Source organism: Peromyscus leucopus, chromosome 8b (assembly GCF_004664715.2).
Source record: "Peromyscus leucopus breed LL Stock chromosome 8b, UCI_PerLeu_2.1, whole genome shotgun sequence".
In the NCBI taxonomy this organism is placed as follows: domain Eukaryota; kingdom Metazoa; phylum Chordata; class Mammalia; order Rodentia; family Cricetidae; genus Peromyscus; species Peromyscus leucopus.
Window position 1 is genome coordinate 29,026,938 of NC_051086.1, and position 16,179 is coordinate 29,043,116.

The following is a 16,179-nucleotide window of genomic DNA, read 5'->3' on the forward strand; positions in this document are numbered from 1 at the left end:
TCCCGAGTGCTGGGATTAAAGGCGTGCGCCACCACCGCCCGGCTCAAAAGTTTTATGTACAGAATCACCACTAATTCCATTGCTGCTCACAACTGGTGAATCAGGAAAATAAAATGCATTTATCTCCTTAAGTTTGTAATACAGTGCACAGCATGGGCTTTCAGTACTCTCCAAGCTCCCAGGAAAGGCTTCAGTAACTGGAGAGACTTTGGTAGCTGTAGGTGTTGGTGACTTGAAAGGTCTATTTCAGATGCTTGAAAGAGTCTTCCTTATACTTCTGTTGTTCTAGAACCACATCTGGTACCAGAATCTGTATTAGTCAGAGTTCTCTAGAGTAACAGAACTCTTTTTATAGAAAGGTGATTTATTACAGGCTGTGGTCTAGATAATCTGACAATGACTGCCTGTGTATGGAAGATCTAAGAATCCAGTAGTTGCTCAGTCTACAAGGCTGGATGTCTCAGCTGATCTTCAGTATACACTGGAATTCCAAAGAAGTAGGCTCTAAAGCCAGTGAAGGAATGGACTTGTGATCTAGAGTGAGGGTAAGCAGGCAGAGAGAGCAAAAGCTTCCTTCTTGTATTCCAAAACTTGGGAATGCTTTATCTTTATAAAGATTTTAATTGGTGGTGGGGGCAGGGGGCACGTGGACGTATGTACATGTGAGGGCAGGTACCTACAGAGGCCAGATGTGTCAAGCTTCTCTGGAGCCAGAGTTAAAACAGTTGAGCTAGACAATATGCATGCTGGGAACCCAAGTCAGGTCCTCTGGAAGATCAGGAAGTACTGTTTACCACTGAGCCATTCTTCTGGCCTGTGGTTTCACTTTTTAGTGCTTCATATATTGCTCTACGTTTTCTTTTCTTTTGATTTTTTTTTTTTCTTGAGATGTTGGAAATCAAACTCAGAACCTCAAGCATGCTACACAAATGCTTTAATACACAGTTGTACCACTAGCCCAGGAAATAATTTTCTTTTTCTTTTAGAAACAGAGTCTTCTGTCCTACCCAAGATAGTGTCAAACTCCTGGGCTCAGGTGACCTTTCAACCTCAACCTCCCAGCAGAATACTGCAAGTGTGTGCTACCACACCTAGCTTTCAGGAAGTAAATTTTACCCAAGGCTGAGAAAGGTAGGGAATATTTTTATTATAGTAACAGTTCTTAGGTGTATCACGTGGCAATCTTATTACCACAGCCAAGCCTACAAGCAGGAGTTCATCCCCAGTTGACCCCCAGCCATCAACAGCAGGTTAGAAGATAGCACACTGTTTCATAAAGGTTGAGCTTCAACACTGATAGCAGTACAGCACAGTGGTGGCTGTATAAGACAGACCCAGGACTCAGCTTTCATCAAACTAGCCACTCCACAGGCTAACAGTCCCAAGCTCCTGAATGGAGGGAGAAAGCAAACACAAGGCTTTATCACCTGGCTCCCACTACCTCCTGCAGAAATTGAATGAAGTTGTTCATTACTGAAAGCAAACTTCATTTCCGTGGTCAAACGAACATTTCAAGGCCAGCCTATCAGTGGCACTTGGGTGAGTCCTTCTCACATAAAACCGAGGGGTAGAAGAGGTATTTCAGGTGATACTCTGTTCCTGCAAGGCAGTACGCAAGCTCCTCGTCACACTTGCACAGGAGTTCTTGGCATTTGTTCTCTGCAGGTCCTGGAAGAAGTAAGGAAACAGGTTAGAGCAGAGACTTACAGACACTGAGAATAAATGCCAGGTAAGTCAGTAAAGCCAGAAGCAGAACAGGTTATAATTTGCACTTATGTGACACCTGACAGCTTTCTAGTGCCCCCCCCCCCGACAAGACCACTCCAGGAGGCAGCAGTGACAGCTAACTTCCACGAGAAAGGAACTTGGCTTGTCAAAGGAACAAGCTTCTGTCTTCTCTTCTGTGTCAGTATTACCCTGTTTCACTTAGGAATCCATTCAGATAAGACTGGACGCCTGGCGACTATCAGGCCTAGGTTTGGAGTTCCTGCTCTTGGCTTTGTGACCTTGTCTAACGTTTATGTCAAACAGGAACACTGCTGAGGGTATAGCTCATTGGTAGAGTACTTGCCTAGCTTGACTAAAGCCCTGGGTTCTGTTCCTGCCACCACCAAAATAAGTAGAAAGTAAGTAAATAGAATGAAATCATTCTCCAATTTGTAAGGCTGTTACACAGTGCCACCCCAGAGCTGGCAATACCCTGAGCTGGCAGCATGGCTGCTTAGCATGCAACACCTAGGCTCTATCTCCAGCACCAGAACTGGCATGGTGACAGTCATGTAGTCCCAGCACTTAGGAGGTGGAGGCAGAAGGATCTGAAGGTCAAGGTGATCCTTGTCTACCTAGTAAATTTGAAGCCAGCTTGAGCTGCATGAGACCCTGACTCAAAAATTAAAAATTAGGTGGGCAGTGGTAGTGCACACCTTTAATCCCAGCACTCGGGAGGCAGAGGCAGGCAGATCTCTGAGTTTGAGGCCAGCCTGGTCTACAGAGAAAGTTCCAGGACAGTCAGAGCTATACAGAGAAACCCTATGTGAAAACCAAAATTAATAAATAAAAGTTAGGAATGGAGAGATGGCTCAGCAATTCAGAGCATTTGCTGCTCTTCTGAAGGAGCCAAGTAAGTTCCCAGCACCCATGTCAGGTGGCTCACAACTTTCTGTAACTCCAGCTTCAGGGGATCTGGCCACCTTGGGCACATGAACCCATGTGGCATACATTCACACTGGCAAACACACATATACATAAAAGTAGTAAAAACAAGGCTTGACACTGGATGTATACTCAAGATTTATTGGCTCCCAACTATGCTTTCTGTCTCCTTTCTCAAAGTCCTTCTTAGGATTAGGACTGTAGCTCAGTGGTTGAACATTTGCTTAGCATGCAAGAGACCCTGGGTTTGATTCCCAGGACCACAAAAAGAGAAAGAGGGTGAAGGAAGGAATTATGTAGCCCTGACCTGATGTGGAATAATCTCTTTGTACACTGTAAAGATTTGTCACTCAAATTGGTTTAATAAAAAGCTTACTGGCCAGTAGCCAGGCAGGAAGTATAAGGCAGTATGACCAAACTAAGGATGATGGGAAGAAGGGAGGAGTCAGGAGTTGCCAGCAGACAGAGAGGGAGCAGGAGGATGAACATGCAATGCTAATAAAGGTACCACCATGTGGCAGAGCGTAAATAAGGAATATGGGTTAACTTAAAATGTAAGAGCTAGTGAGTAATAAGCCTGAGCCATAGGCCAAGCATTTATAATTCATTTAAGCCTCTGTGTGTATATTTGGGACTGGGAGGTTGGGACAGGAAATGTCCATTTACACTGACTGACTTCAAACTCACTATGTAACTGAGGCTGACCTCAAATTCAAAGCAGTCATTCTGCCTCAGCCTCACCAGTACTGGGATTACAGGAATGTACCTCCATGCCTCACTTCATGTGCATTTAGCTATACACATAACAAGGCATGGTGGAGCACACCTGTAATTCCAGCATGTGAAAGGTGGGGCAGGATCATCATTTCGGTAAGCATCCCTGAAGGGTAGTTTGTGAAACTGCAAGAAAGGTGCAGTAGAGACTAAAGGATGTCCACAGAGGAAAGCTGCAGACAAGAGGGGATGAAGGAAGAGAGGCCAAGCAGGCTGTAAACAACAAGGTCCTGGGAAGGAGCTGCCAAGCTTGTTGGAGCTCAAACCAGGACACCGTGTACCCCAGGGCTGGACAAGAAACTACAGAAGCTGGGCGGTGGTGGCGCACGCCTTTAATCCCATCACTCGCGAGGCAAGTCAGGCGGATCACTGTGATTTTGAGGCCAGCCTGGTCTACAAAGTGAGATCCAGGACAGGCACCAAAACTACACAGAGAAACCCTGTCTCGAAAAACAAAAAACAAAAAAACAAACAAAAACCTACAGAAGTTTGTGTTTTATACAGTGTGGTGGCTCACGTCTTTAATTCCAGCACTTGGGAGGTAGAGGCAGGCCTTGTCTTGAAAGTCATGGTACCAACCACACAATGAACGCTCTTTTTTTTTTTTTTTTTTTTTGGGTTTTTCGAGACAGGGTTCCTCTGTGTAGCTTTGCGCCTTTCCTGGAACTCACTTGGTAGCCCAGGCTGGCCTTGAACTCACAGAGATCTGCCTGGCTCTGCCTCCCGAGTGCTGGGATTAAAGGCGTGCGCCACCACCGCCCGGCTCAATGAACGCTCTTAACTGCTGGGAGTTTGAGAGCATCATGGTCTACAGAGCAAGCTCCAGGCCAGCCATGGCCACATAGCAAGACTGACTTAAAGAAAGGAGGGCAGAGGAGCTTGTTAATCTGGGGGCTGAGGTGTAGATCAGCAGCACTCACCTGGCATGCATGAGGCACTAGGCTCAACCCAGCACTGCAAAAGAATTAATTATTAATGGCTGGTTTATGTCAACGTGATGCAAGCTGGGCCATGGGAGAAGAGGGAGCTCAACTGAGAAGATGCCTCCATAGGACTGGGCTGTAGGCAAGCCTGCACGGCATCTTCTTCATTCGTGATTGATGGGGGAGCACTTAGCCCATTGTAGGTGGTGCCATTCCTGGGCTGGAGGTCCTGAGTTCTATAAGAAAGCAGGCTGACCAAGCCAGTAAGCAGCGCCCCTCCATGGCCTCTGCATCAGCTCCTGCCTCCAGGTTCCTGCCCTGTTTTAGTGCCTGTCTGGCTTCCTTCAGTGATGAGCAGTGATGTGGAAGTGTAAGCCAAATCAACCCTTTCCTCCCCAGGCTGCTTTGGTCATAACATTTCATCACAGCAACAGTAATAACTTTAATTAAGACAGTTAGCTTGGGGCTGGAGAGATGGCTCAGCAGTTAAGAGCACTGGCTGTTCTTCCATTGGACCTGGGTTCAACTCCCAGCACCCACATGGCAGCTCACAACTGTCTGTAAGTAACTCCTGTTCCAGGGGATCAGACACCCTCACATAGACATAAATGCAGGCAAAACACCAATGCATATGAAAAAAGACAGCTTATTAACAAGGTATTAAGTAATTGATTAAACAAATTAGTTAAATTGAGTACATTCACATTGTTAGCATTTATTTAATTCTTCATTTCCATCACCCCAAAAGAAACTTTACACCTTAAACAGTCACTCCTCATTTCCCCATCTCTGATCCTCTGAGTAATTACTCATTTCTTCGGTCTGCAGAGATTTACTATTTCATACAAATGGAGTCACCTATTCCTGTCACTATGCTTCATGCTCTGAGGTTTACTATGTCCATGTTACAGCAGGTATGGCTCAGAGGTTAAGAGCACTTGTTCTTACATAGGACCTGGGTTCGATTCCCAACACCCACTGGCTCACAACAGTCTCTAACTCTGTTTCAGTATCTGAAGCCCTCTTCAGACCTCTCTGGGCACTGGGCACAGCAATACATGTAGGCAAAACACCTATACATATAAAAATAAAATAAAAATTTTTTAAGCATTTGGGGGCTAGCAAGAAGGCTCTATGGGGAGAGGTGCTTGCCGCCAAGCCTGGCAGCCTGAGCTTGATCCCCAGGCCCCACATGGTGGAAGAGGAGAACTGATTTCTTCAGGCTGTTCTCCGACAACACACGCTATGCATGTGCATTCATCCACACAGGAAAGAGAGGGAAGGAGGGAAGGAGAGACAATGTTGAGAGAATAAACTAGATCCCTATATTATTTTCAGTGCTGATACAAACCCAACAACTGTGTTTTTCAAAGTTTATCATTTTTAAAATTGTTTTATTATATTTTTAATTTATTTTTTGTGTTTGTGCATGTGTGTGACAGAGAGATTATGGAGCTCAGGGGACAACTTAAAGGAGTCAGTTCTTTCCTCTAACCATGTGGGTCCTGGTGATTAACTCAGGTTGTCAGGCTTGGAGGATAGTACATTCAATCCCTAAGACATCTTTCCAGCCCACAAGTATGTTTTATCATTCCCATTTTACTAACTAGAAAAGTGAGGCTCAAAGGGATTACTTAGCCAAGATCACAGACCTGGGAAGGAGTCACCCAGGATTCCAACCTAGGAAAAGTCTTCTCCTCGGGCAAGAAAGGCTTTCTAAAGTAAGACAAGTTCATTGCTCTGTGGCCTGAGCTCCACCAGAGGGTCCTCACTGTTAAAGAATGAAGTTCAAGAGTCAGGCCACTGGTGCACACTTGTATTCCCAGCAATCTAGAGATTGAGACAGAAGTTTGGAAAGTTCAAGGCCAGTCAACCTGCACTAAGGTATGAAATGATTATCTCAAAAGTAAATAATATATAAAGAAAAGGAAAACTAGCTCCCATGGGTTAGACATAAAGCCTGAGCCAGGCAGTGGTGGCATATACTTTTAATCCCAGCACTTCGGAGGCAGAGGCAGGGGGTCTCTGTGAGTTCAAGGTCAGCCTGGTTTACTGAGTTCCAGGGCAGCCAAGAGACTGCACAGATGAACCCTGTCTGAAAACCAAAAAAATAAAATAAAAAAATAAAAATAAATAAATAAATTAAAGCCTACTAGTAAATATTATTATAGGCTGAATTTTTTTTTAAATATGTTTGTCAGACCCATAAATGGAAAACAGGCCAAACTTGTAATTAAATAAACAGCTATGTTCAGAATATCCCTAAACAGAATAACAGAATATTTTTGTTGCAAATGCATAACAGATACCTTGGGCCTTTCTGTGTGGCTCAGGGAAGGAGCTATGAAAACAAGCAGACTCCAGCAGCAAACGTTCTGTGGACACCATCCCACAGTGTAACTGGGGACCCACAAACAGGAGGGAGGCTAGGAAAGCTGTAAGATCTGTTTCCCCACAAAGTCTCTTCACATCTTTGCCCATGCTAGTAGTTCAGGGACAAGTCACTTCTTACCCTGAGTCTGTTTCTCCAACACAAAATGAATAGGATATAGTTCAGTTGGAGTACAGTGCTTGCCTTGCGCGTACAAAGCATGTGAAAAGGGATGTAACATTTCCACAATGATTCAACTTTACTCTTTAAGAGAGTTATTTTAGGCCCAGAGAGATGGCTCAGAGGTTAAGAGCACTGACTGCTCTTCCAGAGGTCCTGAGTTCAATTCCCAGCAACCACATGGTGGTTCACAACCACCCATAATGGGATCTGATGCCCTCTTCTGGTGTGTAGGCATACAGGCAAGTAGAACACTCATACATAATACATTTATTTATTTTGGTTTCGAAGGGATCATTTTCTTTTCTTCCTTTCTCCCTTTCTCCCTTCCTTCCTTCCTTCCTTCCTTCCTTCCTTCCTTCCTTTCTTTCTTTCTTTTTGGTTTTTTTTTTTTTTTTTTTTTTTTTTTCTTTCGAGACAGGGTTTCTCTGTGTAGTGTTGGTGCCTTTCCTGGAACTCACTCTAGACCAGGCTGGCCTCAAACTCACAGAGATCTGCCTGCCTCTGCCTCCTGAGTGCTGGGATTAAAGGCAGGGATCATTTTCTTTGTGGGGATGGGGATGGTGGATACACCATATTAGCAAACTCTGGTTTTTCATACTGCTACTATGTGGAACCCATGGATCAAGCTTGGCAGTAAGCACCTTTACCCACTGAGCCCTCTGGCCCACCCCAACTTTACACTACCAGTTCTGCCTTCCTTCTAGGGAGACAGGGCCAGGAGCAGTGAATATTGAAGCCACCCTCCCGTGATGCTCATGTTCCGTTCTGTCTCTAGAACAGTCTCTAGAAGCTGGGCATGTTCCATTCTGCCTCTAGAGCAGTATCTAGAAGCTGGGGTTTTAGTGGAGACTCAGAAGGAGGGACACGAAGAGGGAAAGCAGCACACGTACACACTCTGAGTTCTTTCACCTCTGCAGCACTCCAGGTGACAGACACAGGGTCAGTGATCAAAACACAGGTGCTGATGCTGTCCAAGAGAGGAAAGATGCCTCTTCAGGAGACAGTGCCGAGACAGTTGGATCACAATATGCCAAAGAATGAAGTTAGACCTATCCTACTGTTTGTATGAAAGTTAACTCAAGCCAGGCGGTGGTGGCGCACGCCTTTAATCCCAGCACTCGGGAGGCAGAGCCAGATGGATCTCTGTGAGTTCGAGGCCAGCCTGGTCTACAAGCGAGTTCCAGGAAAGGCACAGAAAAACCCTGTCTCGAAAACACACACACACACACACACACACACACACACACACGCACGCACGCACGCACGCACGCACAAGAAAACTCAAAGTGGACCATTGCCATCAATCTCAAACTATTAGAAGGAAATCTTTGCTATACTGTGTTTCTCAATGGATTCTTAAAGCATCAAGTACATGGGCAACAATAAAAATAGCTAACTAGGATGTCAGCAAAATGAAAAACATTTGTATCAAGGATGTCCTCATGAAAAGGAGGACAACCCACAGAACAAAGCTACAGCTACAAGAAAGATGCACAACAGCAAAAAGAATTCTGTTGAAAGTTGTGTGCAAGAGGGCACAGTAAAGAAACTGCTGAAAGGTTGCTCCTTTGGGGGAGGTCTTTGTTGTGGATGAGAGAAAGAAAATATTCAGGCATCTGGAATAAGAGTCCAGAGCAAAGACAAACAAAACAAACAAGCAAAACTGGGATATCTGCAGGAAGGTGAAAGAGTGGGAGAGAAAATGGAGACAGCAAAAGAGAGAATAGAGAGAAAAGGAGAATGAGTAGCTGCTAGGAGGGAAACCTGAAAGCTGGAGCCGGTCTGGGAGTTTAGGGTAGGAGAAGTCGTGAAGGATCAGGATCCTAGGTGGGGCTCTGACATATTTAATGGGTGCTTGTGAATAGGGACTGAAGGAGCCTGGAAGCAGGCATGGGCTTTGATATGCTGATGGCTGCTGTGAGAGTATGTCAATGGAGAGCCATATATGTACCTTCTGTCAGAGGCAAGGGAACTGACTACTTTTGGTGGACAGAAAACGTGTTCCACAAGTTCCTGAGGAATGCTGGCTTTTATCAAACCATCAGAAATCCTCCTATGGGTCAGCTTGAGGTGGGTGGGCCAAACCTGTTATTTCTGGACTTACAAACTGTCTGAGATCTGTGTAAAGTCCTCAAATAAGCATGTCTCCAAATGATACAAAAACAGCCAAGAAGCATATGAAAACATAGTGTTGATGATTTATTAGAAAAAAGCAAATGAAGCCGGGCAGTGGTGGCGCACAGCTTTAATTGCAGCACTCTGGAGGCAGAGGCAGGAGGATCTCTGTGAGTTGGAGGTCAGCCTGGTCTGCAGAGTGAGTTCCAGGACAGCCAGGGCTACACATAGAAACCCTAGCTGTTTGGAGAAACAAAGAACAAAACAAAACAAACAAACAAAAAACCAAACCAACCAACCAACCAAAAATTAACAAAGAATAAGAAGGAAGAAAAGAGAAAGAAAAGCAAACCAGAAATCACAAGTATTGGCAAGACTGCACTAGATCCTTACTATACTTATTTTGAGCTCGTGTGTGTGTGTGTGTGTGTGTGTGTGTGTGTGTGTGTGTGTGTGTGTGTGTGTGTGTGTACAGAGGAGGTCAGAGGAGAACTTGCAATTCTCTCCTCCCACCATGTGTGTCCTGGGGTCAAACGCAGGTCTTCAGGCTTGGCAGCCAGTGCCTTTGCCTGTTAGGCCATCTTGCCAGCTTGCTCTTCACTTTAAAATGGTGGAAGAGAGCAAGGCATGGGGTACATGAGAAGGTTTGGAGGGGGGGAAGGGAAGGAAGGCACGATGAAATTAGAAGCTCAAAAATTAAACATAAAATTTCTTTTCAAATGATAATTTTTTCCAGTTTGGCCATGGAACCCAGGGCCTTAACATTCTAGGTAAGTGATCTACCAATGAGCTACTGCATCCCCAACCCAGCTGAAGCAATGAAATCTGGGGCTGGACAGATGGCTCAGTGGTTCAGAGTACCTCCTGTTCTTCCAAAGGACTTAAGTTTGCTTCCTAGACCAAGCGGGGAAAGCCAGAGCAAGCACTCCTCAGGTGCACATGCCCACACAGACACACTCATAATTAAATAATCATAATAGCTATTATTTGTGAAATTTGTGTTGTGTTTATTCTCATTTAAAAGAAAAAAGCAATTGGGCAGCCAAGGCTACACAGAGAAACCCTGTCTCAAAAAAAACAAAAGAATAAATTAAAAAGAAAAAGGAGAGAATTAGGGCCATGTGGCTCAGTGGACAGCACTTGTTTAGCATGTTTGAGGCCCAGGTCTAATCCCTAGTACTGTCACAAATAGAAAAAGAGAAAGAACAGGGAGAAGCCCAGTGCCTGCTTTGAGCCACACTGGCCCAACTCTATCACTACCCACAGTCTGTTTGTGATTTGAAAGAAAACTGTAAATGGAAGGGCACCACTGAGCCCTAGTGCTAGTGCCCGGGTTCCCACACCTGGACAAGTGCCCCACCCTGAGCTACATTCCCAATTACCCAGTGCCTTAAGGTAAACATCTCCCTTCTCCCTAGGTGGAGCACACTTGTAATCCTAAGAGTTGGCAGGCTGAAGCAGGAGAAAGAAAGAGCCTCCTCGGGGCCTGGGGATTTAGGTCAGTAGTAGAGCACCAGCCAAGGAAGCCCTGGGTTCTGTCCTCAGCACAGGGAAGAGAAGGACAATTACATAGTCTCACCAGCTCTATAGATCACATTTTTAATTGAAGTTTCTATTCGATTGTTTGTTTTTTGTTGTTATTGTTGTTGCAGACAGGCTCTCAAATGTATGGTTCTACGTCATCCTTTCTTCATGTTGGAGCATAGTCTGCAGTTTGGACACATGAGCATGTTTACCCAGTTCCCTCCTGATGGACTTTTCAGTTGTTTACACCTAGTGTTGTTTCTCTTGTTCTTTTTGTCCAGACACTGGATAAATATGGATGTGTGTTCCAAGGGCTTGGTGTGGAAGGTCACTCTTAGGTAACACCATCATGTGGTCGATGGAGAGCTGGAAGCTGTGGTACCTTACTACGAGGGCACAGAAGCCATTTGGATCTTGCAGGATGCCCAGGGGACACTTGGGGCACTCACCACACTGGATGCGGTGGTCGATGCATTTCCATGCGTAGCGGTCTATCTTGGGGCTGCAGCCAGTCTCCTGAGCTCGAGAGTAGCAGCAGTCATGGCGGTGGCAGCACCTGGGGGTGCAGCATTGGCAGAGCAATAGCTGTGTCAGAGAGAACTCTTGGTGCCTCCATCTGACCAGGGCTGGGCTAGTGGCCTCTCATGGACATGGGGTCGCTCATAGTACCAATCCTGGGTTGGCTGACCAGCCCTGCTCCCTGACCTTACCTGGCCTGCCCCTGCCTGCCTCCTTGTAACTCTGAGCTCCCTTCCTTCCTCAGTCCAGGTTGTGCCTTCTGCCTGGACAACTCAATGGCCCCAGGCACCAGATTCCACCCAGAAGTGATCATGCTTCCTTCTCTTTCCTTAGGCTAGGAATATCTCTTGTCACACCCTGTCATAAAACCTCCCTCCTACCAGGAAGGTTGATCATAAATTCTCACTATAAACCTCATACCGTTTGGAACTCTGTGGAACCCTATCATCTCCTTTCCTCACAGTGTCCTCCAGGGCCAGCTAGCCTGCCATATAGTAGAACTTCAGTAAACATTTATTGTTGGACAGTTCCCTGAGAGACACCCACACCTGCCCTCACACCTTGCAACACTCAGCTGAGGCTTCAGGCAGTCAGCTCCAACCTTGTCCTTAGAAAGCCTCCAGTCTTTAGAGGGAGGCAGATCAGCTACGTGATGTGGGGGTAGCCAGAGGGGCTCTCGGAGTCCAGAGGAGGTGGCAGCCCTAGCTAAGCTTCAGGGGAGGCTTCTTGGGGGTAGGAACTGCAGAGACACTTCTGAAGATGGTGTGGGAACCAGACGGCCAGAGTATAGGAGTGCACGGCTGTCTTGAGATGCACCCAAGGTCCAGGGCAAGCCAACATGTTTCTGTCTCTAGCTAGGGAGGAGGTAGCCACATTCTACACTGATCACTGAATTAGCTTTGTGGCAATGGCTAGTGTCTGGGTCTCTGGAAGCCCCAGGGACTTTATTATCAAGTGGGAATGAGCATCATGCTTCTTCCTGAGCAGAGCCATGATAGATGTCACAGAAAGATCTTGGCTCTCAGCTTTCATGGGGCAGGCTTTTCACAGGGTATTCTTTATGCTCTGTGCTGGTCCAGATAAGCAATTTGATGGTCCTGTAGCTTGGTTTCCTTATCTGTGAAATGGGACTGTTAAGGATTCTCATAGATCCGTGGCTGTACAATAAATAGTCTAGATAGCTTTATGTTATTACTAGGTGATGTCATCAGGGTAAACGTTAGCTGTTACCAAGATGCCTCTTACTGACCCCAGAACCCAGGAACCCCTCTATAAACAGGGTAATGCTAGGTCTGGGATCTTCCTAGTTCAAACCTGACTTCAGTTTGGGGTTTTTCCTCATAGGCCTTGGCTGTCCTAGGAGTTGGGGGATCTTGTACTCTGAGTCCCAGTGTACACTCACCAGTCAATGGCATCACGTGGGTCTCCATGGCCACCCAGGCCACAATAACAGCCATAGTTCATGTAGGCCACCGGTGATCGAGGACCAACACAATCCAAGGTTCCTGCCAGTTCCAGGAGCCCACGCTTGTACACATGTGACCTCCTTGTTGCTGAGGGATAAACAAAGGTCAGAGCTTCAAGGTCAGAGCTTCCCTATCCCTAGTGAAGGGCACTAGTCTGACAAGGATCTAGATGTTTCAACTTGTCTGGGTTTTATCCCATTTTTTAGGTGTGTGCCCTTGGACAAATGATAGTTTCTCTGTGCTTTGATTTCCTCATTTGCATAGTTCGGGATAGAGTGGCATCAACTCTCAGAATAAAGTTGGACAAGGCATTCATGGTGCTCTGCACATTATAAACTCCATTACAATCCAGATTTCAAGGCAATGTGAGCAGAAAAATGAGTTGTAGAGCACACTATAGAAGAGACCACAGCAGTGGACTTTTGCACAGGCTGACCTCTTTCCCTAGAATGCCCTGGTTCTCACTGCTCTGCCCCTTCGGATGCAATCAGACTACACGCTGTGCATTCAATATTTATCATGCTGATTTGCTAGGTGCTTGCTTGTCATAAGAGATAAGCTGAAGAATATCCTTGCACAAAGGAGGCTGTCTGGGGGTTCTGAGTCTCTGAGCCTCTCTACTCTCCTCTAAGACTCTGGCTTAGGACCCTATATATCAACTTTTATTTTCACCTCAAGGTCAGCTTCCTTCCTTAGCCTGAGTCCAGCCATTTCTCTGGGTCCTGGTACTCCTCTAATAGTACTCAATGGGTGCAACAGTAAACCCTGCATTTGAAAGGTGAAAAAGGGACCAGCTGGGGAAAGTGGCCTCCAAACTCCCCCAGCTCGCAGCTGTGGAGCTAAGGCTCTGGGGACACTGGCAAGAGAGCAGGACCAAACGCCCAAGTCTGTTTGCAGAGTGTCTGTGTCCAACGCACCCTCCCCTCCACCACTCCAGGATGGAATACAATGGAGGTGCAGCCTGGCCCTGGGCTGCCATGGCTCTGGTCTGTCACTTAGAGCATGTTTCCATCATAATGACTTATTTAAGGGCTCCACACTAAAGTTAAATCCAATCATGTTTTCTCTCAAGTACCACACTAGAGGCTGAGAGGGGGTTCTCAAGGTATCTCTGATAAGAAGAAAACTGAATTTAGAGAAACTGGGGCTCTAACTCGGGTGGTAGAGGGTTTGCCTGGCATACACTGGGTTCCATCCCTAGCATTGAAGACATGGTAGCCTGTACCCGTGATCCCCAGCACTTCAAGGTGGAGGCAGAGGGATTAGAAGTGAAGGTCCTTGGCTAGATAGAAGTCTGAGGCCAGCCTAGTCTACACTTTCCTTTCTGGATGATAAGCCTGCCCTCTTCCAACAGTCCCCACACTTGCCTTGAGCCTTCCATGGTTCCCATGGATTCAGGGTAAAGCTCCCAATTCCACGGTACTCCATATCCCAGTGGAGATCCAAAGCTTGACCCTCAAGCCTTCCTACCTCTCCAGAACCCAGCCATCCCTCCAGTCAGGCCCATCACACTACTGCCCCTGCCTTCTCTTCAGCCAGCTCACAGAAGCCTTACTTACTCTACAGGTGGCCCATGCTGTGCCTGTTTGTGGGAGTGCTCTTCTTGATTAGATGCTCTTCCAGAACAGATCTCTGACTCACATAGCTGCATATTCTGACACACAGAAAGGCTTCTAGGAAAGGTCTGCTGACCTCAGGAGTCACCAAGCCCAGGTCAGACACTCCTAGCCTAACCACTCCCAACACTGTCCCCTGAAACCATCTGCCCAGCTCCCCCACTCCGCCCCTAGCCACTCTGCTGTCATAGAGGCTGGAACAGCCATGAAGGACCCAGGTGAGGGACAGACAGCAGCACTGGGTTTGGAACCAAACAAAACACTCCCTTTGTGCTAACATAGGTGGGGCGGTCAGGCTGGGGTCTGTTTGCTCTGTCTATGTGGGCAGCCTCCACTGGCAGTGCCAGGACCCACGGGGCATTGTACAGGCCCAAGGACTCAGTGCTGGTATACACCCAGTGTGAGTCGTCCTAGGCATCCCTGAGCTGTGCTACCCAGCTGGTGGATCTGTGACATGGATCTGGAAGATTTTGTCCTGGCTTCAACCCTCACCCCACCTCAGTACTCAGGTAAGGCCAGGTACCCCAGGACTAGGGAGTCACCAAGAGAAGCTTCTCTAAAGGGGGTTTCCTCACCCATCCACAGGAGTCTAATTCCTATCCCTGATCCTCCTACCCACAGGGTCCTGCCTGGAAGTCTTACCTCAGACCCCAAAGACAAGGCAAGTGATTGCCAGTTCAGAGGGCTCAGGACCAGGGGCTGGGAGCTCCAGGCTGCTGGAGAGGACGGCAGTAACTGTGGGGATTATGGAGGGAGGACTCTGACACCCGTCACCCGCTGAGTTCCTGAATGGAATGCCTGAGTGGAGGGCGCTGGAAGGAATCAGAGACAGGGCTCCTGAGTGTCTGGGAAGGTAGGTATGTAGGCATCTGAAGAAAGGACTGTGGATTTTAAGGCTTCTGGGTGCTTTAAGGGTCTGTTGAGTTGGAGGTGGTGAGAAAAAATGAGGAGGTATGGAATCTGACTTGGGCTGGAGGAAGCCAGTCGTCACCCACCCTCGCTGGTCACTCACCCTCATTGAGTCTGGGTCCAGGTCCTAGCAGCAACAGTAGCAGCAGCAGCAGCAGCATTATTAGCCAGCACAGGGTAGTCCACAGGCGTAGGAGGGTGGCAGGTGTGGGACTGACCAGAAGGGCTAGTCGTACACTCAGCAATCCTGCCGACCCTCACCTCCAATCCCGCCCCCACCTCACCTTCTTTCCGTGGGGCGGAGTCGAACAGGCGTGGTCACCTGGCGTCTTGGGGAGTGTCTGTCCCTGACTTCTGCAGATTAGTCCCCCGAAGGGATCCAGACACCAAATGGAGTGCTAAGGATAAAAGGGGGTCAGGCCCGGAGATGCCTCCACGGAGTAAAAAGATGCCGTGTTGATGTTGAAGAGCACGGGAATGCTAATTTACCTTAGCATTTTACAACGCCTGCCCTGCAGCTGTGCTCCTGTGGGGCGGTGGCAATCGACTCTCTCTATATAGTCTCCCCGTGATACCACCACAAAGTGAGAAACTGAGGTAGTCAAAGTTTGCCCAAAGTCATGCAGCCATTTCTGGTAAAAGACAGGGCTGGAGCCCTGGTGGTGGTGAACTGGGGAGCTGGGACAGAAGGATGTGGGGGATTCTGAACCAACCTGGATCACAATGTGGTCTTGGAGGGGAGGCAGGGAGGAAAGAGAAAAAGGACAGGCATGGAGGGCAGAAGGCCCTGCCAGCATCACATGGACTATCTATTCCATGCAGTCTACCCCAGGCTTATCTTTGTTGGATGGTTTCCTTCTGGGGAAGTGGACTCAACAGATGCTCTCTACTGAAAAGAAATGACCATTAGAGGCATTGCTTTTGCCCCATGCTAACACTGCACAATCAGGCCCCATTTCTTTTTCTCCCTGGAACTCACTTTGTAGACCAGGCAGGCCACCAATTTTTGTTGTTTGGGCTTCTTACCTGGGCTGAGTGGAACCTTGGGAAACACCCATACCTTATGAACAGATTCTAGTAAAGTGAGAATTATCTCCAGCAATAAATAAATAAAAAGTAAATGACAA

The 16,179-nt window shown here is 47.2% G+C and overlaps 1 protein-coding gene across 1 annotated transcript; it reads right to left on the bottom strand.

Moving 5' to 3' along the window:
* Nucleotides 1-793: 793 nt before the first annotated feature.
* On the bottom strand, nt 794-15,303 carry LOC114707339 (group 10 secretory phospholipase A2). The gene is made up of 4 exons (XM_028890053.2): nt 15,156-15,303; nt 12,464-12,614; nt 10,992-11,098; nt 794-1,668 (listed from the first exon to the last, which is right to left on the bottom strand). Exons 1-4 carry the CDS (start codon nt 15,211-15,213, stop codon nt 1,526-1,528), a joined length of 459 nt encoding a protein of 152 aa, XP_028745886.1. The 5' UTR covers nt 15,214-15,303; the 3' UTR covers nt 794-1,525.
* Nucleotides 15,304-16,179: the final 876 nt, after the last annotated feature.

Coding starts and splice junctions, on each gene's coding strand:
- LOC114707339 (XM_028890053.2), bottom strand. CDS start 15,213: ATGCTGCTGCTGCTGCTGCTACTGTTGCTGCTAGGACCTGGACCCAGA. Junction 12,615..15,155: donor TGGACCCAGACTCAATGAGG/GTGAGTGACCAG, acceptor TTTATCCCTCAG/CAACAAGGAGGTCACATGTG. Junction 1,669..10,991: donor CGACCACCGCATCCAGTGTG/GTGAGTGCCCCA, acceptor TACTTCTTCCAG/GACCTGCAGAGAACAAATGC.